This window comes from Rhodotorula paludigena (genome assembly GCF_050403205.1).
Source record: "Rhodotorula paludigena JCM10292 DNA, Rt_paludigena_JCM10292v1_ctg15, whole genome shotgun sequence".
In the NCBI taxonomy this organism is placed as follows: Eukaryota; Fungi; Basidiomycota; class Microbotryomycetes; order Sporidiobolales; family Sporidiobolaceae; genus Rhodotorula; species Rhodotorula paludigena.
In genome coordinates this window covers 330792-356636 of record NW_027481443.1, presented here as the reverse complement: position 1 = coordinate 356636, position 25845 = coordinate 330792, and the positions used below count along the sequence as shown (strand labels likewise).

Here is a 25845-nt window from a genome sequence, read left to right as displayed (position 1 = left end):
CCCTAACCCTAACCCTAACCCTAACCCTAACCCTAACCCTAACCCTAACCCTAACCCTAACCCTAACCTTGACCCTAACCCTAACCCTAGTGACAACCGTTGAGACAGCGATCCGCAAGAAGAATTACATCTCGCTCTTCTGCTGGTGCTACCCCTTCGACGAGGCCCTCGGCGTCATCCGCAGCTACATCAAGACGTATGAGCCCAACAGCAAGACGTATTAGCAGCGCGGCGCCCCCATTGGCATGCATGTCAACCTTCCGCACCGCATCCTCCCAGCTGCCTGGCTTCTTGCCACGTCCCCGCACAAACGTTAGTCTCTTTGTAGAAACCCTGCTCCAGTTTTGCCTGTACTCTACAATGTAAACTGTGGAGAGAGTGTGAGAGGACCACCATGCGTTGCGGAAATCTGCCAGCTGCACAGTCTCAGACGGCCAGTTGTCCTTGCCTCTCTGCACATCAAGGCTGACAGCCAGAACCTGGCGGTTCTAGATAGAAATAACCAGAACTTGCCTGGCCTCTCAGGGTATATAATTACACTTTAGGAAACCCTCTCCACAAGCATGATTGAACCAGCGACTCTGCAAGTTGACCTTCCCGATCTGCTTGCATGTGCAACCGAACCTGATATTGTGCATTTTTCAGAGTCTGATGGTGCCCTAACTGGCCCCCTAACTGACTGGCCCCTACCCTAGTCTGGGTATCTAATCTAGCGCGACTATTCGCAGCATCGTACCCTCGCCCGACGTGAGTGGAGGTGTCCCCCCACACGAGGGTCCTGAGACAGTCCCGCGAGAGAGTCCCAGGAGGCGCTGAGGTCGAGAGCCTCTCGAGAGCTGCGTCCGGAGGCTCCGAGGAACTCCTGGTCAGATGGCCCTCGGAGCCTCCCTGGGGAGGGTCCGGCGAGGCTCGCGAGAGAGGAGGCTCCTGTGAGGATCCGCGAAAGCCAGCCGTGGAGAAGCCGAGTCCAGCAGAAGGGAGCTCGAGCCGCAGCAACTGGACGGGAGCGAGCGAGACTTGGACGGGCACACTCGTAGAGAGCAGGACAGCGTCTGGCAGCCTCGCAGCGGCCTCGCAGCGATGGGCAAGAGTCGAGAGCGGAGGCAACGTGCCGAGGCTTCGCTCCTGCGTCCTCGCTGCTCGTCCCCCGCTCGACTCGGGCGATCCAGCGACAGCCCCAGAGGCCTTCCGAGCTCAACCTCTTACCACACGCGCTTGAACCAGCTCTGCTCGTGCGACTGATCCGCGCCGTCCGGAGGCTCTCGCTCGAGCCGCGCCCACACCAAGTCGCATTGTCGGCTCTCCGGGACCTGCAAGACACTCGAACGCTACGATAGAGCTCCGAGGTGCGTCTCTGCTAGCTCTCACGCCCGCTCGTGTCGTTGGCGAGGCGAGACGAGGCCCGAACGGCCCCCTTGTGGGGGAGCCGCACAGAGCTCCCGCAACGCCTCCAGCGCACGCAGGACTGCGACGAGCATGTAGCCCGTGTGCGGGAACCTCGACATACGGGCACGCGCGCGAACCGTCGAGCGGCGTCACCGTCCCTCGAGCACATTCCGCGCGGACGAGGTGCCTGCACGGCCGAGCGCAGCCGACCGAGCAGCGCAGACACCGCCAGCACACTCGTACTGACTCGTTCTTGCTCTTGCAGATCCGGCCAGTCCCGCTCAGCGACGCAACATGGCCGACTCGACCTCCTCGAGCCGCCATCCGTCCTCCTCCGCCTCGTCCTCGTCGACCGAGACCGCGAGGGGCGCCGACCACGCCGCAGAGCCATCCACCGACACGCTCAACGCGGCAGACCTCGCCGGAACGACCCCGACTCAGCCTACTTCAGCTCACTTCGCCGCAACGACGCCTCCTCCTTCCGCCCGATCCCGCCCATCCGCCCCGGCGAGCGCACACTCCGCTCGGGCGTCTTCCTCACCGACACCTAACCCGCACCGCCGCGCGACGTCGAGCACCTCGGCTTCGACCGGACCGAGCACCGCGCCGCAGTCCGCCGTCAACTCGCCAGCGCGCCGCGACCTCGGCCACCTGGGCGATTCAGTCCTCCACGAGGAGAGCGCCAAAGAGGCCGACGACACCTTCTTCGGCGGTGGCGGGGGCGGCATATCGACGAGCGGCGAGCTCCCTTCTCGTCCGCGTCCACGCCCGACCGCCTCGCTTCAGCCCCCGACGCCGAGCGTGCCCGCGGGTAGCTACCGCCGCTCGATCTCCGTCAACACGAGCGGCTCGGCGGCGTCCGCGTCGTCGGCTGCGCCCGCTCCAGCGCGCCCCAGCGCCGGCGGGCTCCACCACCTGCACTCGGCGACCCGCCTCTCCGCCACGCCCACCGCATCCGCGTCCCACTCGCGCGCACGCAGCGGCGGCAGCGCGCTCCCGACGCAGGGCACGCTGCGCCGCTCCGTCTCGCGCTCGGGCACTGCGGGCGGGCAGCGCTCGACGACGGGGTCCGAGGCGGGCTCGTCGGGCGACGAGGACGCGCACTACGCGCGCTCGATCACGCACGGCTACGAGGCCGAGCTGGCCGATCCGGCGGCGGGTGCGCAGGGCAAGAGGCGCGAGGCGGTGAGGAGCGACGACGAGGACGACGAGGTCAAGACGGAGGACCGCGGCGAGCAGCTCGTGCGCAAGCGCATGCGGGAGCGCAAGGTGAGCATCGCGCTCCTCGCCTTCATGAGTTGGAGGACGCTCCGCTCCGACCCTCTAGCACTCGTGGTATCGGCCGGCGAGGCGGATTATGCTGACTTCGCGATGTTGCTCTCGCAGGAGGCCCGCAAGGCGGCTCTCGCGCAGCGCATGAAAGACGAGTCGCAGCGTCGCCTGTCGGCATACACGCAGCACTCGTCGACGCCCGACTACAGCGACACGCTCGGGCTCGGGCACCCGACGCCCGGCCCTTCGCGCGTGCGCGACGCCTCGATTGCCCGCTCGGAGCGCTCAAACGCCGGCTTCTCAATCTTCTCCGACGGTCCTCGCTCGCCAACGTTCGGCCCGCCCGGCGGAGGCGCGCCGTACTCCCCGCTCCCCTTCCCGCCGCACCACGCGCACCCGCCGTACCCGCACGTGCCGCGCCCGCAGCTCGGCGCGCGCGGCACGAGCTACCTCTCGTCCGCCTCGGCGACGTCGCGCAACGCGAGCGATACGGAGGGCGTGGGCGGACCGGGCAGCGTGGTCGAGGAGGGCGAGGCGGACGAGATGAGCGGGACGGACCCGCGCATGGAAGACTGGCGCGACGGCGGCGCGGATGGACCGCACGAGGCGAAGAGCGACAGCGATGATGGCGAGGTTGAGTATACGCTCAAGGACCGGCAGGACGTGCGTTACACTTCCCGTGCTTCGGATCTCTCGACCGTCATCTCACTTCGCCACCACCTCGCAGGCCATCAACGTCGAGCATCCGTTTGGCCTTCCGATCTGGAAACCTGCGCTGTACAAGAAGTCGCGCTCAATTGCCCGCCACGCCGAGTCGGCCGTCCACGCTTCGCCTTCTTCCGCCGCCCTCCACCATCTCCTCCCTTCAAATGTCATCTGGACGCTCGTCTTCGGCGTGTGGCTCTTCCTCCTCTGCACTGTCGTTGCCGCCGTACTCTTCATCACGCCGTTTGGCGGCAGCAAGTACGGCCGCGTCGTGTGGGAGCTCGGCACCTACCTATTCTGGCCCTTCGGCAAGTACGTCGAGGGCTGGACGAACGAGCCTCACGGCCTGCACGACGGTCAAGACGTCGACGAGGTCGATGAGAACGCCGAGGACGCCGACGAGGAGGACGAGGCGCCGGGCTACCGCGACGACCAGGACCCCGAGGCGGGCGGCCGCACTTTCCGCCGCGGCCGCAGCGGGACCATCAACGGCAACTCGGTCTCGACGCAGCAGTCGACGCGCCCGTCCGTCCACGACGTCGTCTTCCGCGACTCGGGCCTGCCCGACGAGCCGCGCTCGCGCCCAGCAGCCGCGCCGACCGAGCGCACGTCGATCCGCGACACTTCGCACACGAGCTACGGCGCTAACGGCGGCGTCGACAAGGTGTCGCGCCTCCCATCGTCGTCGAGCGATGCGACCTACGTTGCGCCCAGCCTCGCGCCGTACGACTTCAGCAAGGACGACGACCACGGCTTCCGCCTGCGCGCCTTCGGCAGGCTCATGTACTGGGTCGCGTTCTACCTCGTTGTCGCGCCCGTCCTCCTGCTCGTCGCAGCCGTCTGCTGGGGCTTCGTCTTTACCATCCCGATGGCAAAGCTCCTCTGGGTCCTCGTGCGCCACCTCAACAACGAGCCGCTCGCGCTCTACTTCCGCTCGCCGCCCGACTACGCGCCCGTCGCGCAGGACCTCGCCACGGACGTCGAGGCGCCCGACGTGCATGCCGACGGGCCGTCGCACAACTTGGGCTCGACGCTCGTGTACCCGCTGCGCGCAGGCCAACCCGCCCCTTCGCTCGGTCGCAAACGCCGTGTCGCCGACAAGCGCAAGGGCCGGCTCACGGCGCCGCACCCGACGGTGCTCCTCTGCACGACGAGCGCAGCCGGCATCGAGTACTACAAGTACACCGTCGACGGAGTCAACATCTGGTTCGTCAACCTGCTCAGCCTCGTCGTCCTCGTCATTGCCGACTTCTTCGCCCTCCTTCCCTACGTCGAGCGCCACTACCCGCACGGCCGCGCCGGCTTCCTCGGCGTCCTCACCAATCAGGCCTTCATCTTCGTCTTGGCGCTCCTCGCCGTCATTCCGTTGAGCTACTTCATCGGGATGGCCGTCGCATCCATCTCGGCGCAGTCCTCGATCGGCGTCGGCGCCGTCATCAACGCGAGCTTCGGCAGCGTGATCGAGATCATCTTGTACTCGATCGCGCTCACGCAGGCCAAGGGCGAGCTCGTCGAGGGCTCCATTGTCGGCTCGATTCTCGCCGGCGTGCTCCTCATGCCCGGTGTCTCGATGGTCGCCGGCGCTGTCCGCCGCAAGGAGCAACGCTTCAACGCGAGAAGCGCGGGCGTCACGAGCATGATGCTCATCATGGCTCTCATCGGCACGCTCACGCCGACTCTCTTCTACGAAATCTACGGCTCGGTGTGTGCCTCTCAAGCTCTCGAGCAGCCCGTCGCACTGACTTGACCCCTTTGCCCGCAGTTCCAGCTCACCTGCCAAGACTGCGACTTCCCGACTGCGTCAAACGGTCCCGAGGCCTGCAGGACCTGTTACTACGAGCATGTTGCGCCCGCGGACGACCCATTCTACCGCGACACGGTTGTGCACCTGTCCTACTACTGCGCCATCGTCCTCGTCCTCGTAGGTCACGCGTCCCTTCGTTTGCTCGAGGACCCTTCGGCTGATCCTTCCTCTCTCGCAGTCGTACCTTATCGGTCTGTGGTTCTCGCTCAAGACGCACGCCTCTCAGATTTGGCAGAATGCCGCCCCGTCGGCGCACGAAGCCGGCCGCCCTCTCTCCGGCGTGCACGGCCCGCTTCCCGACCGCCGCTCGCTCTACCAGCGCCTCGTTCCGTCGCAGCTCTTTCAGCAGGTCAAGCACCGCGCCTCGGCCACCGGCAACACGCCGCTCGCAACGCCTCGTCTGCCTCCCTCGGCGCACGGCAAGCCGGGCGACCAGCACCCCGACGACGCAATGCAGCTTCCGCACGGCCTGACGCAAGACGAGTTCAATCGCGCATTCGAGGTCGTCGCGTCGGCCGCCTCGGTGCTGCGCCCGCATTCGAGCGGTGCGCCGGTCCACCATGCGCGCGCGGCTTCGCATGCGCGCGAGGTCTCGCATCAGAAGGACGAGGACGCGGACGGGCACGGCGGTCACGATGCGCCGAATTGGAGCAGGGCGAAGAGTGCGACGGTGCTGCTCGCGTGCACGGTGCTGTACGCCATCATCGCCGGTGCGTCGCGGGTCTCGCATTTCGCCTTCCTTCCTCGAGCCCTTGCATTCCCGCTTCCTCAGCTTCCTCAGCTCGCACGTTTGACTGACTCGGTGCTTTGCGCTCGCAGAGATCCTGGTCGATGTCGTCGACGTGATTCTCGAGGGCTCGGGCATCTCGGAGAAACTCCTTGGCGTCGGCCTCTTCGCGCTCGTCCCGAACGCGACCGAGTTCATGAACGCCATCTCCTTCGCTCTCAACGGCAACATCGCGCTCAGGTGCGCTTGTCTGGCCAAGCTTTGACTCGCTGAGATCGGCCGACACGCTCACGTCCCTGCTGACCTCGCCTCGTTTCCCGCCGGTTGCAGCATGGAGATCGGTTCGGCGTATGCGCTGCAGGTCTGCCTGATCCAGGTGCCCGCCATGCTTGGCTTCTCGGCAATCTACAGCATCGGAAAGGCGACCATGTCGCACCGGGCCTTCACGTGCGTCGCAGCCTTCCTTCCTGGTGCGCTCGGCGCTGACGCGATTCTTCACTAGCCTCGTCTTCCCGCGCTGGGACGCCATCGCCATCATCTTTTCGGTATTCCTATTGACCTACGTCTACGTCGAGGCGGTGCGTTCGGGCTTGTCGCTCTTGGTTGCGACATCGGCTGACGAAGTGGTGTCGTCTCCCGTCCGCAGCGCTCGAATTACTTCCGAGGCTCGCTGCTGTGTCTGTCGTACCTCGTTCTCTTCGGCGGCTTCGTGTACGCTCCTGCGGTGCGTTGAATGTTCCGCTTCCATCCCTCGCGCTGGTTTCGGTTAGGCTGAACGTCCTGGCGCTCAACAGGACCGCGACACGTCCGATAACCCCGGCTTCGTTGGCTCGGGAGCTTTGAGCGTCTACCACGCGTCGGCCGCGACCGCCCTTCCGTTCTTGGCGCGCTTCAAAGCCCTCGTCCTTTCTCTCTTCACCTAGTAATGCCGCCTCTCCTCCCATCCTGTTTCTCTGTAACGACGCCGCATTGCCGCCTACGCCTCGTACCGCGTCGCAAGCGTAGCTCCGGCCGAGCTGTGCTGGAATGCTGTGAAACCTCGGCCCTTCTGCAGTTTCTGCGACCCAATGTCAGATCTTTATCTTCGGAACCTTTCACCGTGCGCTTGCTGCGCATCGCTATGGCTTGATTGATCGTGAAAGCGTAGTCAGTCCGAAGCTCGAAAAGGGGAGAGCAGCATGAAGCGATAGCAGCGATGGCTTCGGGGCAGCCATGTTTTCCCGTCAAAGTGCGGTCTAAATGCGTGCAGCAGCCCAAGACGATCATACAGCAAGTGCTCAGTCGTAACACTGACACTTTTTGGGATCCCACGAGACGTCGGCACACTCCCTGGCAATCTTCGGGTCATCGCATCGCAGGAGGAGCGGCCAGCTCCGCTCGAGGGCATGCCCGAATCCTGGGTTGCTGTGCGAGAGAAAGAAAGCGTTAGTCTCGAGTACGCGAGACAGAAGCGGTGGGAAACCGGGACGCACGACTGCGTTGAAGGGCCGGTCGGGTTGTAGTCGCGGTGAATTGGGTCATCATCCGGTGCCTACGGAAGCACGCGCGCGTAAGTCACGGGCATCATACACGAGTACAGGACTGCGCGCACCTCGATCATGCGCCTCAGTCGGTCGTACAGCGCAAAGTCGTTCTTGAGGAGCGTCTTGCGGCTCGCGACAAACTGGCCCGCCCATGTCGACAGCACGCGGTCGCCCTCGTTCTCAGCGACGCACTTGCGGTCCTTGACGGCCTCGAAAATCTCGCGCTCACCCTGGAAGAAGGCGTCGACCTCGCTGTCGAGCCCGCAGAGGTTGGTGAGGTACGGCCCGAACGAGACAAAGCCGCTCTTGCGCGAGACGGTGCGGCGCAGGCGCGGGTCGGCGATCCAATTCCACGCGAAGTGCGCTTGGAGAAAGAAGGTGTGGTCGGCGAGCGGACGAGCGGCGGGCGAGTGTGATGGTGACGATGAGGGGAGCGAGGCGTTATAGTGCGCGACGATGTGCTCGAGGTACGTCCCGCCTTCGCGCCCCCAGTTGGGCAAGTGAATGATCTCGTCGTGTCCCTTGCGCGCGATGCCGCGGAGCGCGCCCCAGAGCTGCTCGTCGGTGTACTCGCCCTTCTCGTAGATGATGATGCGCGAGCGGGACGAGCGGACGAAGCCAGAGTCGATGGCGTGAAGGATGGACTCGGCGAGCCCGTCAAGCGGCTTGTTAAAGTGCGCCACGACAATGTCGACCGTGCCGGTGCGCGCGGCGAGTGCGGCAATCCAGGCGAGGTACGGAAGGACGGCGAGCATGGCGCAAAGCCGGCGAGGGCCGTCGGCCTGCCGGCGGCGAGCTGCAGCCGTCGGTTTTGCCCCGAGCTGGAGAGCTTGCTCGAAAGCGTCCACGCGATCGACGCTCGTGTCGGGGACGTACTGGAAGACGGCGCAAATCGCGAAGGCGAGGAAGATGACGAAGCGGAAGATGCGCGAGTTCTCCGTCGCGGCATCGCTCATGGCGAGGAAGACGAGATTGAAAGCGTTGGCGGCTGAGTACGCGAAGGTCGCAGCGCGGAAGTCGAACGCGCGAAGGTGGAAGAGGAAAGGGAAAACGGTCGCAATTGCGAAGTTGAGTACGGGCCAAGCAGCCTGCCAGCCCTGAAGTCGCTGCTGACTGTACAGCTTGACCGTGTAGTGCCAGCCGAGGAGGTACAGGACGAGGTTAAAACCGAGGAGGAGGATACTGGTCAGCTGGAGCGGCAAGAGTCAGTCTGGTGCGTATTCAACACGGCACAGAGCCATTGTCGCGCTGGGGGCGAGCTCATAAAGCAAGCTAGATGTGAAATGGACGACTCACGATTCCCGTGTCCCGCTGCGACCGAGCCAACGAAGCCCAATCCGTCTCCGCCTTACTCTCGGCTTCTCTAAGCAAAAGGGTGTATCGAGCGGCTTGCACTGCAGCGGCAAGCAGCGCGATCACAATGCCTTCGACGATGGGGTACTCGGTGCGCCAGATCCAGACGGCGACGAAGCTGGCGGCACTGCTGACGAGCGTGACGCGGAGCATGCTGGGACGGTTGGCGACAGCGGCAGAGGGGTCAAAGACGAAGGCGAGAAGCGGCACTAGCAGCTGGTGCCCGGAAGATCCAGTCAGCATGCGAATGAGCGCGGGCAGAAGAAGAGAACGCACGTCGGTACCCGCCCAGACCCAGACAGGATTACTCCTTGCCGCGAATACAAGCAGCACGGTGCCCGCAGCCTCGCAAGCGGCGATCTGCCACTGTCGGCGCCGCCGCTCTGCTCGCGACACCGCCTCGTCGGGTCGCGGCGCGGGTGCGAAGCGGCAGAACACGCTCGCGAGCGCCGTCCGAGCCGCGACGGCGGCGAGTGCGAGCGTGAGGAGCCAGGGCGTCGGGTGTCGCGCGATCTGCGCGAGGACAAAGTGGTGCGCAGCGAGGAGGACGGAGAAGCCGGCGGGGAGGAGGGTGGGTGCCCCAGCGGGCAGCGGAGCAAGGATCTGCGGGCACACGGGAGCTGGTAAGCGGGTTTCCATGCGCTCCTGTGAAGCACGCGCACCATCGCATGCGGGCAGCGCAACGGAGAGAGCGGAAGCGATGAAGCGGAGACGAGCGAAGCCATGAGACGCATGCGTCGCCTCGTAGCGAGTGCAAGCAGCCCAGAAATAAGCAGTAGCACAGTTACATCTTACACACAACTTCAGAAAGCTGGATGCGCGAGGAAGGTAGGGACGGAAGCGGAGATCGGAGCGGAACGACGACGCGGATGCACGTGCCAGCCCTCGACCGCTTCCCGAGGCGCGCCTCGCGCCACGAAAAGGTCAGTCTTGCATACTCATTGAGCCATGAGGCTTTCTGGCGGAACATGAAGCGCTTGCGGCGGCGAGTCGGCCCGGGTGCGACGCGAAAGGGCTCGAAACGGGTGCGCGGACGCTTTGCAAGCCGCGCTACCGGATGCGGTGACCAGCGGAGCGACTGACGAGAGACAAGAGGGTGAAGCGCGAAGCACGCGAGCTACATCCAAGGTCTCGTCGCCGTTTCTTCTCAGCAAGTTTCGCACCGTATTGTCAAAGCAGGTGCCTCACCAATCAACCAGGCCCACAGAGAATCGACCGGCCCCTGCTTTCCACTTCCTAGTCAATCAGTTCTGCGTCGAGCATGACAAGCGGGCGCGGCACGGATTTGTTGGAAGAGAAACGCGACGGATTGGGTTTCATCCAAACACTTAGCAAGTGAACAGCATGTGAGAAAGAGCATAAGCGCTGCCGTACACGTCCGCGGCTGAGCGCATTAAAAGTAGCGAACGAGAGCCTAGAAGCAGAGTCTCACACGGAAGCTTGACAAAGCAAGTTGAATCTGTGAGCTGGTTTCGCTGAAGCGCAGGCCTCGCATCCCGCGCCGTGCTTCGCTTTGTGCTTGCTCACAACCGTTAAGTAGAGCTCGACTCATTCTCTGCAGGACGGGAAACCCGATCGCAGCAAGCGGAAGCGGAGAGACCGTCTGAGCGAGAGAAGCACGGAAACGCGCTCGGCTTCTACCCACATTCGGCGCATCAGCGCGTGCGCTGATCGACAGCCGGCAGCAATACCTCGTGCCTGCATGCGCGGTCGCAGATCGGGACCAAAGGCGAGGCTGGGCGGATCGCAGATGCAGCCGGACGCTGATGCAAAGGCCATCTTGGCAAGTCTGGAACAGCGTTTGCAAGCAGCCTCCTTGGACGGCTAGGTACGGCATGAAGGTTCACGACGAGGATTTCGAGAATGCGCTCCGCTCGAATACAAGCAGCACAACATGCGGGCCACAGCGACAAGGTACATAGAGCGAGGGGAGCGGATACGCGGCGGAGACAAGGAGACTCGCACGTGGTCGGACAGCCGATGCACCCGCCGAGGAGCACAGTCGGGGCAAGCAGAGCGTCCGGAAGAAAGAGAGGGAGGGCGGGAGCAGCCAGACTCGAAAATGCGAGCGCTGCGGCTCAAAGAGGAAGCCGATCGCCGACGCGATCGCTCTCCGAAGCTCGGCTTGACCGGCTGCCCTGATCGGATCTGCGCACGAGCGTTCTCTTCCCGAGCCGGCCACGCTTCTCCGCTGCTCACCTTTCCTCTCCCCCAGCTTCCCGCCTCGTCTCGCTCTGCCTCTCAACTGCTCGCGCCTCTGCTGCTCCGTCTGCGCTTGCTGGCTGTGCTGGCTCGAACTGGGCACCGCCTGCCATGGCGGCTCTCCCCACTGTCCCCCGAGGCGCGAACCCCTGGGAAGTCTACCTCGCCGCACTCGAGGCGCAGCTCTATCCGGCCGTGCCAGACCCACACACTTTCTCCATACGCGCATACGCCTTGATGGCCGTGTGCTCCTTGTGCGCTACTCCCGTCGTCTTGCGAGGGTCCCGCGCGCTCACCTCGCTCAACTTCCGGCAGCGGCGTTCTCATCTCAATCGCTTACGGCCTTGCACTGCTTCAGCAGCATCGAACGCAGGGCCGGAAGCTGTGGGTGGCGCGCAAGATCGATGGCTACCTCCAGCTCAAGTGAGTGCTGGCAAGTTGCGAGCATCCTTGCGCCTCGTTGAGCCATCTCTGTCCGCAGTCTCTCCTTCTTTGTCCCCTTTGGCGGCGCCATCGGCTGCATCTTCATGCTCGTCTACACAAGTGAGTCACTCGCCTGTCACGCAGGCATCTTCGCGCAAGCTGACGCTTCGGATCTGGCAGTCCTTCAACACAACCTCTTTACGCTAGCCTCCCATCCCTCGCCTTCCCTCTATCCGATCAATGCCTTCCGCACATACGCTTGGATCCCGCTCCTCCTACACGGCTACACCGTTGCGGCGGCCGCATCACAGGCCTGCGTGGTCGTCTGCCACCGCACCTCGGCGCTGCAGCAATTCTCGGTCCGACGGTCTTCCGTCCTGCGGCCTCTGTCCCGCATGTCTCGCCTACCGACCCCTGTGGTCGTCAACTCGATCTTCTGGACCGGGCTGGTTGTTCTGACCCTCCTTTTGGTGGTGCGATCCACCCACTCCCGCTTTCTCTTTTCCGAGCCTTCTGACTCGGCTCTTCTTGCAGATCCCGGACGTCCTCTTCACCGTATCGTGGACGGTACTCTACAGTAAAATCGAAAAGCTCGAGGCATTCCTCCTCACGCAGCGAGCCGCTTGGGTCGACGAGGTTGCAACGCCTGTCAGCCTCTCACAGCTGCTCGACCTGCAGCAACTTTTCGACGCGCTCTCGCGCGAGACTGTGAAGAATTGCAGGTACGTGCGCTCGCAACTCGTCTAGTCGCTGTAACGCCACTAAGCTCAAGACGTATCGCGCAGGTACCAGCAAGGCGTCGTCTACGCCCTCATCATCGCGCCTTTCGTTCTCGTCGTCGTCAGTCTGCTTGCATTGTACAGATTAATTGTGCGTCTCACCCACTTCCGACGTCCCGCAGGTCATCACCCTCGCCACGCTCCTCCTGCACCTCCTCCTTCGACGGCAGATACAGTCTCGCACGGCGCGCCAGTCGCTCGCGCTCCCGTCGCCATACTTCCTGGCCCAGCTCGAGTCGCTTGGCTCCCCGCTGCAAGGCGCAGACGACGTCCCCATCAGCCCGACGCAGACGGTTGGGCTTTCGTCCGTGCCCGAATTCGTGCTCGCGCTCGGCAACTCGGGCGCGCACACGCCTGACTCGCTCTCGCCGCCAGCTTTGCCAGCACAAGAGAAGGCGAAGGACGAAGCACGCCCGACCGGCCCGCGGCGCTACAGCTCCTTTTCGGCGCTCGGGAGTCTCGCCAAGGGGGCGGCGACGATCCCGCTCGCGTCGTGGCGGCGCGAGAGCGCCGACAGCGTACGCGGCGTGCGCGGTGTTGGGCTTGGAGTGGGCAACGCCGAGGCGCGGAAGGAGGTTGGCGAGGGGCTGCAAGAATGGGAGCTTGTCGGAACGGTGCAGGACGGAAATGAGGACGCACTGGGAGAGCTGAGGCGCGCAAATCGAGATTTGGCCGTGGTGCGTGGGTTTCGTCTGCAGATCGATCCGTACGCGTGCGCTGACAGCTCGCCTCTCGCAGTGTACGGGCGTAGTCCTCCTCATGGGGACTTGCGTCGTGATCGAGAACATCTGGAACTGCATTGCCATTATCCCGGTGCCCTACCCGGAGCTCAACTTCACAGAGTGCGTCGTGCTGAGCATGCGATGTTGCCGCCCGCTGATTAATCGTGTGTTGGCAGGATCGAATGCGCCTTCTTCCTCCCGCCCTGGATTTACTCGACCATCTACTCCATCGCTCCGACCATCCTTCTCCTCAGTATGCTCGTCAGCAACAGCCCTGCGTCACGTCGACCATCTTGCGACCTTGCCGTTCCGAATGGGGACTCTTTCGTGGCGAACAAGGGCGCTTCCGACGCACCCTCTTCGCCCGACGCGCCAGTCGTCGCTTTCCTGCGCATGATCAGCCCTCGGCACTGCTGGATTCGGCGGCGCTCGAGCACCCAGACGCTCGTTGCGGCCGAGCTGTCATTCCGACGCGGCACGGGCGTGTTTGTCGAGCAGGAGGTGGTGCGGCGGGAAGAACTAGCCTAGAGGGATTCTTTCCAGGGTTGTACTGCTTGCCATGTGGATACTAGGGTCCCTGTAACAGCCTGCTCTCGTGCGAGAAAGAGGGTTGTCTCGCGCTGCGGGCGACCCCAAGTTGGGCAGAGCGAGGGGCGCCGGACGCGCGCGGGCCGAGCGGAGCGAACTGCGCTCGGCGACACACTCTGTCCTCGCTCGCGCCTGCACGGGCCTCCTTTCTGCCTGTGAGCGCTCGCCGACGGCTGCACCGACGCTGTGCACTGCCCGAGCACACGCAGCCCCCGCCTGAGCCGGCCGTCGCTCCCTCTCGCTCGCGTGAGCAAACAGCACCGCCTCCGCACGGCCGAACGGACGCACCTCACCTTCATTCGACGCGGGGCTTGTACGGCGCCAGTCACAGAGTGCTTGGATCGACGCCGAGCATCTCATCGCCCTCATCGCGCCTGCTGTCCGCCAAGAAGCCATGCCACCGCGCTCGCCTTCCCCGTCATCGGCATCTCCGTCCACGTCGCCACGGCTGAGTGTACTCGTCCTCTGCATCTACGTACTTGCGCTGGGGACGCAAGCAGCTCAAGGAGCGGCGCTTTCGGCTGGACTGGGCAAGGGCAAGGGGCGGGAAACTGCTTGCAGGCCTGTCCTGAGCGGTCTCGTGCAGGAGGTTCGTAAGGCGGGGCAGCGTGCGTTCTCTCCCTGCAAAATCTCTCCTGCTGATGGTACATAAGCTGACGAGCCGTCATGTGCAGATGACATCCTGTGGAAGGCCGTTGCGGGAGCTTCTGCTGCGCAAGACGGGGTCAAGGCGGTGCGCAGCGCGGCTTCTTTTCTTTCGTTCGCAGACCCCAGGCGCTGATCTGATTGCTATATCGCAGACCCAGGTACCCAAAAGCCGATCACCAGCCGACGAGTACGTTCTCGAGCACGAGTGGTTCGTCGAAAACACGGCAAAACCGGGCGTCTACAGCATAGTGTGCGTCACGCTGCGGGCGACGTGCTCGGAAACGAATCACTAATCAGCTGGTGCCTGCAGATCCGCATCGTCCACCTGCGACCACTCGACTTCTGCTTCCGCGAACCCCTTCGCTCCCGACGCGCAACGAGCTTTCGATGTTGACGGTCACGCCCCGGCCTGCTCGTCGCAGCATCTTGTACGTCGCGCTTCTCCAGTTGTTCGCAGGAAGAAGCGGTGCGGAGGCTGATCAGTGAAGCTTGCCAACTCGCAGTTCCGCCTCACCTGCGAAGTGTGCGATACGCACGAAGACTCGGCGCACGGCTGCCTCCTCCAGAGCGTGCGCGAGCAGCTCTGCGTCGAGCTCGCACAACCGGTGCAGGCAGGCGGGCGACCGAGGTTGACGTGGGCAGAATGTGCTTTCGAGGACGACGGGAGGAAAGGGTGGAAAGGACGGGAGGAACGGGTGCGTTCCGCTTCCCTCGACGTCTTGTCGCGATCGTAAGAGTGTGCTGACAGGACTCTTTCTCGCGCAGGACAAGCGCCGGCAACGGCAGCTGTGGGACATCGTTCCGTCCTGACCTCGTTACTCCGTTCCGCGTCTCGACCGCGTCTCGCATACCTCGCTGCCGCTCCTCTTTCCACCGCCATTTGTGTCTATTTATCGCCAAGCCCATACCCTTTGTATCCCTCTTCTCCCGCACATAGATCTTCGCAGCTCGCACGCACAGACACTGTTTCGAACTACAGCGACTCCTCCTCTAGATCCTTAAATAGACCACTCGAGCTAATCGCTCTTGTCTGAGCATAATACACTGCAACACCTTGCGCAGCTCCTCTCGCTGCGACCGTTGCGCGAGGTCGAGAGCCTCGAACCCGCCATCTCGCCCTTGCGCACCTTCCCGTTTCGCTCGCCCGCCTTCCGCACTTCTCGCTTCCGATTGGCCAGTCGAGGGTTTCAGAACTGTCTCAGCCTTGTCTGCGAGTGTTCCAGCCAGCCTCGAGCGTGAGAGCGACGACATCGCTTTGTTCGCTCGTTGCTCCGTGCTTGCTCGAGCCTGCCGTGCTTGCCTGCGCTTCTCTGCATTGCTTGCGTCAACACACAGGTCTGCAGCAGGGCACACGAGCTGCGCGCGCTGCAGTGTCTTCCCCTCCATCTCGACTCGCCGACCCGACCTCGCTTCTTCCCGACTCCCGCACGCCTCTGACGAGCTGCGACCATGTCCCGCCGACCGTGCGTCCTTCATTCTCGGGCCCTGCCAAGTTGGCAGACCTCGCAGTGCACAATTGACGACGGTCGTGTGCTCCCGTCCCGCCTCCCCACTTGCGTGCATGCAGGTCCATCCCAGCTCAATCTCTCGATCGTGACGAGGACGCCGTCGTCGGCTCTCCGACAGTCGGTACCTTCTCGCGCGGGACGCCCGCCATCCCGCAGACGCCGCTCGTCTCGCAGTTCGACCGCGAACAGCTCGATGCGCCGCTTCCGCCTCCACCTGTCGAAGGCCGGCACGAGAAGGGCGCGAGTCTGAGCGCGACGGGCACGAAGCTCCCGCAGAAGCCGCTGCCGCGGCGGACGAGCAATGCCGCGAACCACGGGCACCAGCCGACGGTCGACTGGTCCCGCTCTGACCGCAGCGGGTCGACTTTCCTCCCGCTCGGCCTCTTCTCGTCCTTTGCGGGGCGTGGGAACGGCGACGCGCGAGGGAAATACGAGGCGGTCGGGCCGATGCGCGCTGCAAAGGCCGGAGACGACAAGTATGTCGAGCTCGACATGGACGACTATGCGGAAGGGCTCAAGCTTACGGTAGGCGACGACGATGACGTGAGCAAGAGCAGGCGATCCAGTGGCGGGGTTGGTGCCTTTGTGCGTTGCGACGGGTTCCGGCGTCCGCTCTGTTGCGAGCTAATCTCCTTCTCCGTCCTCCCAGTTCGACCAATTCTACCCGCCGGCGGTGCGACGAAACCGTCGCACATACGAGCGCATCGCTTTCGCAGCGCTCGCTGTGACGTTCCTCGTCGTGCTGCTCTCGCGTGGCGGGTCGAACAATGGCCGGCCAGGCTTTGTCGAGAAGGCGAAGATTCGCGGACTCGGGCCGAAGAACGTGGGTTTGCCCCCTCGTCTGCTCTACTCTCATCGCTGACTTAAGCTTGAGCCATGCGCAGCCGCTGCGGAGCAACATCCCCCTGCACTCATTCCGAGCGAACCTGAAGGAGGGAACCGGCTACGTGACGAGCTTTCCGTACGGCGGCTTGAGTGCGTCATCCTCGCTCTCGCTTTTCCCGCGTCGCTGTGCTGACATTGCAGCGCGGACTCGCAGCCAATCAGTTGCTCGAGCTCTTCAAGCTCGTGCACGTTGCGCAACGGCTGGACCGTGCTGCGATCCTGTGCGTCCTGCCACCTACCCTCCTGCGTCGGCGTGTTCCTGATCCTTTTGCCTCTGCGCAGCCCCGAGCTGAAAGCGACGCACTCGGAGGGCGGCGACGTTCCGCTCTCAGACTTCTTCGACCTAAAATCGTTCGCGTACTACGCCAACGTCTCCATGGTGCAGTGGCGAGACGTCAAGATCCCTGACATCACGGGGACGCAGGCCGAGTCGCTGTCGTGCTGGGGCTGGAGGGACGAGCGGCCGCTCGAGCGCTACAACATCAAGACGAGCTTCTGGCCGTTCCCGGGCCAGCTCCAGGTCCCGTCGTCGATCGAGACGTCCATCACATTCCCGGGCATCGAGGTCCTGGCGTCGCAGGACAACACGCCGTGGCTGCGCGAGACGGCGGACCGCTTCTACGGCGGCGTCGACAACGCACCGGCTTTCCCCGACCAGCAGCTCATGTGCTTCGAGAACCTCTTTTACGTCCCGACCGTCAAGTTTGTCGAGGGCCAGCTCGACACCTCGTACACGATCGAGGAGCTGCGACCGGACGGGCCGGTGTGGAACCGCGTCGGGGCACACCTCCGCTTCAACGACCACGTCAACCACATTGTCGACGAGTTCCTCTCGGCACTCCTGGGCTCGCGTCGTCGCGCGTACATCGGTGTGCACCTGCGTCAGGGCGACTTTGTGACGATGGGTCGCGCGTCCAAGGCGTCGCAGGAAGTCGCAGACATGTACGCCGCCGGCGTCAAGCAGGTGCAGGATGCGCTCAAGAAGCGCCGAGGTGGGCCCAAAGCCGACCTGCCCGTTGTCTTTGCGACCGATTCGGACGACCCGGCTTTCATCAACAAGCTGGCGCGGATGGGGTGGATCTACGTGCGTCTCCCTCCCTCCTCTCCGCGGGCTTTACAGTGCTGCCCGACTGACGCCAACGGATCTGTCTCACAGCTGGATCACATCGAGTTTGCCACTTCGTCCCGATATGGTCGCTGGTACCCCGGAATCATGGACTCCGCTGTCCTGTCGAGGGCCGCCGGGTTTGTCGGGTGCGCCTGTCTGCGGTTTTCCGGAATCCGCTGTGCATCCAGCTTACGCTTCGCCGCGCCCGAACAGCACGAGGATGTCAACGTTCAGCTATCTTGCCGCAAGACGAGTCGAGCTCTGGCAAGGCGGATATTCCACCATCGTCGGCTGAAGCAGTTGCAGGAGATCTTGCAATTGCCAATGTCGCTTCTCATCGAGCTCCTGCTGTTTGATGCCTGCTTCGACGATGCATGCGCCAGCCGCTTGCGAACTAGGGACGCCTCGCCGCTCGAGTTGCCGCTATCACTTGGCGGTCACGAGTTACGCTTCTCCTTGCTCCCGCTTTTCCCAATGCCCTGCTGGTTTCTTCCTGATTTTTGGCTGTGCGTGAGGCAATGCGATGGTGTGCTGTGTTGAGACACACGTTGACGCGACAGACTTGCAGTCTACTTCTCCCGCTCTTGTCGCTCAGGTCGATCTGCTTTCCTCTCTTGCAGCCGACTTAGCTCGAGACGCGTGCAGCTCAATATCTTCGAGAATCGCACGAGGAAGATGCGAATGCTCTAGGTTCGGCACGGCGCGATATTCTATGCCGGGTGGAAGAGAAGAAGGTCGCAGGGGCGGAAGGAAATTACATCTATGGTCTAAGTTTAGGGAACATGCACAGCGGAACACAGAGCGACTAGTAGGCAGCGGGCCACGCAATCCGATGGGAATCTCGCGGAACAGGAATGAACGGGAGATGGCCGAGTTCCGCCTGATGCGATGGAGTCGCCAAAGGCGGACGCCTCCCGCTGCTCAAGCTGAGACGGCGCAAGGCGTTGCTGCTGCTCTGGAAAGTGCGGCGGAGTCTCGACGACTTCGTCTCCTCCTCGAGGTCGGTTGACGGGATCAAGCCGAGTTCGTACGGATTTGCCTCTTCGACGTGCTCGGCGGGCCTTTCGAGCACCGCAAGCTCTGATCTGATCCGCTCCGCTTTTTTCACCTGGAGACGGGCAAATGAGGGACGGTTCCCATTGAGCGACCATGAAATACGCACTAGCTTTTCGCGCCCGTCTCTCGCGAGCAGCCAGAAGCCCCACAGCGGTCGGTCTGGGGGCAGCTGCTTCAATATCTTCTTGGCTTCATTCTCCGCTGTCCGAAAAGCCGCCTCTGCACGGGCATCGGCGATTTGGTTTTGTAGGTCTGTCGCTTCGTTGCTGGAAGGCGGCTGCTGCAGAACTGTGAGTGCAGTGATCAGCATCGACTGCGTACGCTGTGAGCGAAAGGAAGCTCACCTTGCTTGCGGCAGGACTCCATGTGCTTGCGGCAGGATTCCACGTGCTCACAGGCTTCGAGAAGGCGAAGCGGTATTTTTTGATGGAGCCGCTCGTTCACTGACAAGAGTTCAGTGAGCAAGCGGATCAGGCCGTGAAGGTCGGGACGCACCTTCCTTGACTGAATGGCAAAGCTCAGCAAGGGGGCAAGAGCTAATAGCCGCAGCGCACTCACTCTCATTCTCGACGTTTCGCAGGTCGATCTTGAGTTGCTGATAACGCTCAGCACGATTCAGTAGTCGTTTCTGTAGGCGAAAGTATGGTCGTTAGCCATGTGTAGTGTTCCAGCGCGACGTGAGGGATCCTCAGGATGGAGTGAAGACTCACAGCGTCTCGCAACTGTTCTTCCAACTCCGTCCGGTGTTTGCCGGTCAAATCTTTCTGCAGCCTTGCCTTCACTGCACGCACTGTTTTGTAAGCACCTGACAGGATTGCTATAGTATTGGCGAGCAGTTCACGCTGGTTGACTGCGGGAGTTCAGTGTCAGAGCAAGGCGAGACGGAAGCACAAAGCTCGCCACGATGCCGTACCTGTCTTCCGCGCCGCTTGTGGATCCAGATCCTTGTCCAGCTGCAGCGAGACGCTGCGTGCGAGCCCATTGATGGGGACGTGCGGCGGCAGGTCGCCGTGCGAAGAGCCGCTGCGCAGCGAAGGCGTTCGCGACATCAGTGAGGACGGCGAGAGCAGGCACGATGGGTGGGAGAAGAGCAGAAGTAAAGACCAGCCGTCGATAAGCCGCCGTCCGAGCTGGCGTCAGAACCAGCTGGAAGATCCGTTTGCATCGGTCAGGAGACTCGGGGCGGTGCACTCGACATGCGATGTCGCGATGAGCGATGCGGAGCAGGCGGATCCCCGCTTTGCCGAGAATGCACAGGCGTCAGAAGGCACAGCGAGGGCGTCAAGGTTGATCCCCTGGATCGAAAAGAAAGAGCGAAACTCGAGCGACAGAAAGGAGACGCGATCGCTCGAAGCCGTCGTACGGCCAAGGAGATCTCAACAGGGTCGACAGCAGTAGAATCGGAATGGACGGAAAGCAAGTGGGCGCACGGGAAAAGAAAGAGCGGCAAGAACGCGACGCGGAGCTGATGAGAAGGCGCCGCGAGCGGGAGGACGAGCGGGCGGCACAAGTCGCGATGAGCGCGCCAGAAGCAAGCGCAGAGCACGTGCAGCGCACTGCCAACCTCCCAGCCGCTGTCCCCGTGCCCGCTGCACCCGCCGATCACGTCGAAGCTGCACCGCCTCGGCTCGACTTCTCGCCGCGAACGCAGGCAGCGTGGGGCACGCCAGGCTGGTCCGCGCTGTCTGCGTCGAGGCCGCTCGACTTTCACCCGGCCATCAGCAAGCTGCCGACGCCGCCGACCGCTCTCGCTTCCGACGAAGGACGAGAAGGTGGAGCGATGCATTCGCCTGCAGCGCTCCCGATGGATGGCCAGTGCGATCCTGCTGCTGCAGATGTCCGCCTGCCGACACTCTTGTCGACGCTGAGCGCGAGCGACGACGAGAGCATCCTCTGCATCGCCGTCGAGGAGCAACACTCGAGCGAGGGCTGCCCGCGGGACCAGCGGGCGAGGGACTACAAGGGCAGAGGTGCTGCAGGAGACGCGCTCATGCACGGCGGGAGGGTCTACGGCGGAAGCCAGGGCGGCAGCATTCACGTGCGTTTCGTTCCGCTCGTCCTTCCCAACTTTACGAAGCAAAATCTCGCCGGAAAGCCCTGTTACCGAATGCTGACGCTCTTGTCAACAGGTCTGGGACCTTGCAACCCTTTCGCCGTGCGCTCGCCTAACGGGGCATGACGGAGCGATTCTCGCGCTTCAGCTTGTCCCGGCACGCGACTGGCTCATCAGCGCTTCCGGTGAGCGTGACTCGCTTTGCTCGCTCGAGACGCTCTGCTCACCTCGGGACGACAGGTGACGGCACGGTGCGGGTCTGGCACACCCCGACACTCTCGCTTCTCTACCTCCTGCACCCGCCGCACGACAACATCGGCGACATCCTATCGCTCGCCTGGATTCCGACGGAGCTGCTCGAGGAAGACGACCACGCTGGGCATCGTCGCGGGACGGGTCTTAACTTGGCGGGAGGCTCGGGGACGAAAGGGTCTACTGGGAGGTTGTACGCAGGCTGTCAAGACACGAGCATTCAGGTGCGTGGCCGCTGAGCCCGCTCGCTGCTTTCTCGGACGCTCATCTTGCACCGATCGCAGTGGATCGATCTTCCTCCCGCTCACGTCCACTCGAGTCAACCTCCTCCCTCTCCCCTCCTCGCTGCCTCGCACACATCGACCTCGGGCTATTTCAGCACAGGCTCCCCGCACTCGCCACCGATCTTCAAAGCGCCAAACAAGTTCTTCGACTCGCTCAGCCAGGCGGACAAGAACCGCGCGCGCGTCGTTGGCGCGAGCGCGGGCGGGATCGGCGGCCTGCACTCGGCTAGCACGGGCAGTCTCATTACCCTCGGCGCCAGGGCGTCGACGTCGTACCCGGGAACCCCGGACGAAGGCAAGGGTGCAGCTTCTTCGTCGCGTGACAGCCCGAAGCTCGAAGGCGGAGAGGCGATCGAGCTGCAGTTTCAGGCTGAGTGCATCGTGCCGTTTGCGCACTTTGGCTACGTCGTACGTCAAGGCGATGTATAAACGGCCGGAATTGCGACGAGACTGACCCTAGTATGGCTCTTGCGCAGTACTGTCTGCTTCCGGGCAAGAGCAAGGATCGAACCGTCCTCGTGTCCGGCTGTACGTGCCCATTAGAACGCGAAACTTGCTCCTTCGGTCTGATCTCTCCATCTCTACAGCTGGAGACGAGCTCGTGAAGCTGTGGCGACCCACTGCTTCTGACCTCCTTCCCATCGCAACTCTCTCGAGCGAGTGCGATGCTGTCCTCGCGCTTGCTTCGCGTGACAATACGCTCTTCGCTGGCCATCAAGGTGGTGTCATCAAGGTCTGTCTAGGCCTGTCAAGCAGCTAGAGTGCGCACGGGGCTGACTCGCTTCCTCGACTCGCAGGTGTGGGACCTGGACACGCTGACTTGCGTTCGAGTCTTGCGACCCCATGAGGTGCGCGCCATGTCTGCTCTATGCCTTATTTGGCGAATTATTAAGTGTGGCGTCATGCTGAATGAACGTCGTGCCCGTACGCACAGCATGACATCCTCACTCTCTCCGTCCTCTCTTCCTCGCTCTACTCCGGCTCGGCGAACGGCACGCTCCAGCGATGGGACCTCCGGACCTTCAAGCTCGTGCATGAGTGGGAGGCGAAGTGTTCGATCGTGCTCTCGTCCGAAACGAGGAAGAAAGGCAGCGGAGACGATGGAAAGGGGTGGCTCCTGACGGGTGGTAATGATGCGAGCCTGAAGGTCGGTCCACTATGCGAAATGCTCGCGAACAGACTAGCTGACCCTGAACTGACAGGTCTGGGATGTTGAGGACGATTCGGACTCTTCGCCTATCGAGCCGGCCGACCGAGGCTTCCAAGGCAAGTCTTTGAGCACGAGTCTCGCCCGCCCATTCGCTGACTTGCACCTCTACAGGCGAACTCTTCCATACTCTTGCTAAGTTCATCTCGATCAAGACAATTGCCGACGAAGCGCACCGCGAGGACTGTCGGCAGGGCGCTCTCTGCCTTAAACGGGTGCTGCGCGAGCTCGGAGCTGACACAGTTCTGGTGAGCATGGTCGCGCTCGCTGCCTCCGAAGCACTCGCACTGATCACGGACGGACACAGCTACCGGGCGCAGCGGACAAGAACCCGATCGTCCTCGCGACCTTCCGCGCCAACGCCTCGCCCAAGCCGAATCGCTTCGAGGCGCCCCGACGCAAGCGTGTCCTCCACTACGGGCACTACGACGTCGTGCCCGCCTCTGCGCCCGAGCTGTGGAGTCACGACCCTTTCACGATGACTGGGCAGGACGGGTGGCTGTACGGTCGCGGTGTGTCGGACAACAAGGGTCCGGTACTGGCCGTCGCAGCCGCGGCGGCCGAGCTGAGGAGGAAGCAGGAGATGGAGATCGATCTCGTCATGGTCATCGAGGGCGAGGAAGAGACGGGAAGCGCAGGCTTCCAGCAGGCCGTCCGGCAGAACCGCGTTCGTTCTCTTCCACACTTCTCGCCCCTTCCGATCCGTCACTCACCTCTCCTTGCTGGCAGGACCTCATCGGCGACATCGACGTGATTCTCGTCAGTAACTCGTACTGGCTGGGCGAGGACGTTCCCTGCTTGACCTTTGGCCTGCGCGGCGTAATCCACGCGCGAGTCAAGGTCGAGTCAAGCAACCCGGACCTGCACTCCGGCTTGTGGGGTGGTGTCACGTCTGAGCCGCTCAACGACCTCATCCGCGTCCTGGCGAGCCTCACCGACGCCGACGGCCGAGTTCGCATTCCGGGCTTCCTCGACGACGTCCGCAAGCTCGAGGCGAGCGAGCAGCGCCTGTACGACCGACTCGTGGAGCGCACAGACGGGTGCGTTCCGAGCGACAACTCTCTTGTTCAGGGATCTATCGCTGACGTCCCTCATTTCGCAGCATCGACCGCTGCAAGAAGATGGCGCCGCACGACACCGCGATGGACCCTATGAAGTCGCTGATCAATCGGTGAGTCCCATCTTTATTCTGCCGCTTTCTAGTGCAGCAATTTAACGCCTCGTCTGCAGCTGGCGACAACCCGCTCTGTCGGTCCACAAGGTCGAGGTCCCGGGCGGCGCGCAGAAGTCGCTCATCCCGAACTCAGCTTTCGCGTCAGTGTCGCTCCGCATCGTGCCCGATCAGAGCCTCGAGGACATCGTCGAGAAACTTAAGGCACATCTCCGCAAGTCGTTCGCTGTGCTGAGGACGAGCAACTCGATTTCGGTGCGCAGCGACACTTCTGCATCGGTTCATGAAGAGTACTCATTCTCTGATTCCGCAGATCGAGATCAACCATGTCGCCGACTGGGTCCGTTCTGTCGTTCGCGCACAGCTGTTCCATCTCGCTGACCTGGCTCAATCACTACGCAGTGGCTAGGCGACGTCGACAGCCCCTATGTGGGCGCTATGTCATCTTGCATCGCGTCGCAGTGGGGCATTGAGCCACTGTTCATCCGCGAAGGCGGCTCAATTCCGTCGCTTCCGTTCCTTGAAGCGGAGTTCGGCGCAGAAGCAGTACACTTCCCGATGGGAACGAGCAGCGACTCGGCGCATCTGCCCGACGAGCGCATCCGAGTTCTCAATCTCGAGAACGGTAAGGCTATTGTCGGCAAATGGTTCACTCAGATTGCATCACTCGCCCAGTAGTTCCGCTGTTCTCTCTGTCTCTCTCGCTCTCTCTCGCAACTCTCTGTCCTCGCATCTCATACCCGTGCATGACGCTGTATACCCGTTATCATTCGTGTGCTCGTGCAATGCTGTCTTCTAGCATCCACTCAAGCGGTACCGCTGCACGTCCTTGCCAATCTTGACGCACAGCTCGCCAACCCAGACTTCGCCTTCCGCGCGGAGCTTTTTGCCAAACCGCTGCTCCAGCTCCTCGACAGAGATATTGTCGAATGGGAGGGGAGGGGATGAAGACGCGCTCGTCGCACTGGTCCAGGCGAGCGAGGTATGGAAGCGAGGGGAATCGTAGTAGGCGGGAAGTCGCTGAGGTTGGAGCGCTTCGTCCAACTGGCGGACCAGCGCATACAGCTGTGAAGGACGACTTGTCAGCGGGGGTTCTGCCGGACGAGCTGAATGCACGCACTTGATCGTAGCCTTGCCCGATCTCGACACCCAAGAACCGCCGCGTCTTATCATCATTCTCCAGCACGCCGAAAGAAGCGTAGCGCGCCGCAAAGCTGCCGCACATTCGAGTCAGCAGTGATTCGGAGCTTTTTTTCTGTGAGACGCACCCAGTTATACGGCCAGCCAAACGCGCGACTGCTCGTCCCAGCTCTTCCCGCTGGTTCGTCTGCAGCATGAGCGGTCTTGACAGAGACACGTGCAGCGAGGACGCCGGCGTTGAAGCGAGCTCGCTACCAGCGTCAGACACAGGAGTCGCGAGGCGAGACGGGAAATTGGCGGCAGAGCCTTTGGCGGGCTCGAGGAGCGAGTGTACCGCTGCTGAGGACGGCGCAAGAGCAGACGCATCGGCAGTAGCTTGCTTGAGGACTCGTCGCAGGGCTGATGATGGATCAACTGCGCAAAAAAAAAGTAAGAGGCCGAGAGCTGAGTGTGGCTAGGAGGAAGGAACCGCACGCTCGAGGTAAACATGCGCCGCCCACTGTCCTTGCTGATGCGGAACCGAACGCTTGCGCCCTTGATGAAGCTCGGGAGAGTCTGACCGACGCGCTGCAGGATCCCTGGCGTCGGTTTCGATTGACTGGAGAGCAAGATCTGCAGCTTACGAGTCGCCTCGAAGGAGTCGTCCAGCGGCGGGAGCTTCCTGCAAGTGGTGGTAGAAGTCAAACAGGATACTCTCATACAAGGGAATGCGCAGTGCCCGCTCACCGCTTCTTTTTCGGAGGTTCAGCCGCCATCGCTGATTCGAACGAAACACGAGTCAGTCAGGCCACTCGTAGGTCAAGCGTACAGCTGCATCGCTTGTATGAGATCGCTGTAGCTCCTCAGTCACGCTCGCCCCGCCCCGCGTGTCCCGGATCGTGACAAGAATGCCGGTGCACGGTAGCAAAGAAGCGCAGGCCAGCGAGGCGATCAAGGCGCATAGCCGGGCGCAGGAAAGGGAAGCGCCAGCGCGATGGAAGGACGCACTGCGGGGACGCGCACGCCGTCTCTCGCTGATTGGGAGGTGGAGTAGAGGAGCGGAAGCGGAA

The 25845-nt window shown here is 62.8% G+C and overlaps 7 protein-coding genes across 7 annotated transcripts; 5 read left to right on the top strand and 2 right to left on the bottom strand.

Moving 5' to 3' along the window:
• Positions 1–108: 108 nt before the first annotated feature.
• On the top strand, positions 109–224 carry JCM10292_005835 (uncharacterized protein; the record flags this gene model as incomplete). The annotated part of the gene is made up of 1 exon (XM_076648441.1): positions 109–224. A coding segment is annotated over one exon (116 nt), but the record flags the coding sequence as incomplete, so codon positions are not given.
• A 1456-nt stretch (positions 225–1680) lies between these two features.
• VNX1 (calcium/hydrogen antiporter) lies at positions 1681–6817 on the top strand (the record flags this gene model as incomplete). Its single annotated transcript, XM_076648440.1, has 9 exons — positions 1681–3321; positions 3386–5065; positions 5126–5284; positions 5346–5877; positions 5987–6134; positions 6225–6341; positions 6397–6472; positions 6541–6618; positions 6689–6817. The coding sequence occupies 9 exons, from the start codon at positions 1681–1683 to the stop codon at positions 6815–6817; spliced, it is 4560 nt and encodes a 1519-aa protein (XP_076506129.1).
• Positions 6818–7171: 354 nt separating this feature from the next.
• On the bottom strand, positions 7172–9409 carry JCM10292_005833 (uncharacterized protein; the record flags this gene model as incomplete). Its single annotated transcript, XM_076648439.1, has 5 exons — positions 7172–7298; positions 7367–7425; positions 7486–8607; positions 8714–8986; positions 9047–9409. 5 exons carry the CDS (start codon positions 9407–9409, stop codon positions 7172–7174), a joined length of 1944 nt encoding a protein of 647 aa, XP_076506128.1.
• Positions 9410–11083: 1674 nt separating this feature from the next.
• On the top strand, positions 11084–14942 carry JCM10292_005832 (uncharacterized protein; the record flags this gene model as incomplete). The annotated part of the gene is made up of 15 exons (XM_076648438.1): positions 11084–11226; positions 11288–11395; positions 11454–11515; positions 11576–11868; positions 11930–12117; positions 12181–12235; positions 12297–12851; positions 12913–13016; positions 13073–13400; positions 13816–14092; positions 14159–14217; positions 14285–14382; positions 14443–14560; positions 14636–14827; positions 14898–14942. The coding sequence occupies 15 exons, from the start codon at positions 11084–11086 to the stop codon at positions 14940–14942; spliced, it is 2625 nt and encodes an 874-aa protein (XP_076506127.1).
• Positions 14943–15581: 639 nt separating this feature from the next.
• On the top strand, positions 15582–17928 carry JCM10292_005831 (O-fucosyltransferase family protein; the record flags this gene model as incomplete). Its single annotated transcript, XM_076648437.1, has 8 exons — positions 15582–15595; positions 15700–16225; positions 16290–16463; positions 16525–16615; positions 16680–16746; positions 16808–17609; positions 17682–17779; positions 17847–17928. The coding sequence occupies 8 exons, from the start codon at positions 15582–15584 to the stop codon at positions 17926–17928; spliced, it is 1854 nt and encodes a 617-aa protein (XP_076506126.1).
• Positions 17929–20205: 2277 nt separating this feature from the next.
• DUG2 (glutamine amidotransferase subunit DUG2) lies at positions 20206–24334 on the top strand (the record flags this gene model as incomplete). The annotated part of the gene is made up of 15 exons (XM_076648436.1): positions 20206–20727; positions 20819–20927; positions 20983–21218; positions 21279–21686; positions 21755–21806; positions 21866–22011; positions 22076–22126; positions 22213–22429; positions 22600–22733; positions 22793–23152; positions 23215–23525; positions 23588–23656; positions 23716–23911; positions 23970–23996; positions 24059–24334. The coding sequence occupies 15 exons, from the start codon at positions 20206–20208 to the stop codon at positions 24332–24334; spliced, it is 3114 nt and encodes a 1037-aa protein (XP_076506125.1).
• A 117-nt stretch (positions 24335–24451) lies between these two features.
• JCM10292_005829 (HVSL domain-containing protein) lies at positions 24452–25551 on the bottom strand (the record flags this gene model as incomplete). The annotated part of the gene is made up of 6 exons (XM_076648435.1): positions 24452–24721; positions 24777–24870; positions 24925–25210; positions 25271–25363; positions 25420–25457; positions 25523–25551. The coding sequence occupies 6 exons, from the start codon at positions 25549–25551 to the stop codon at positions 24452–24454; spliced, it is 810 nt and encodes a 269-aa protein (XP_076506124.1).
• Between the last annotated feature and the right edge of the window lie 294 nt (positions 25552–25845).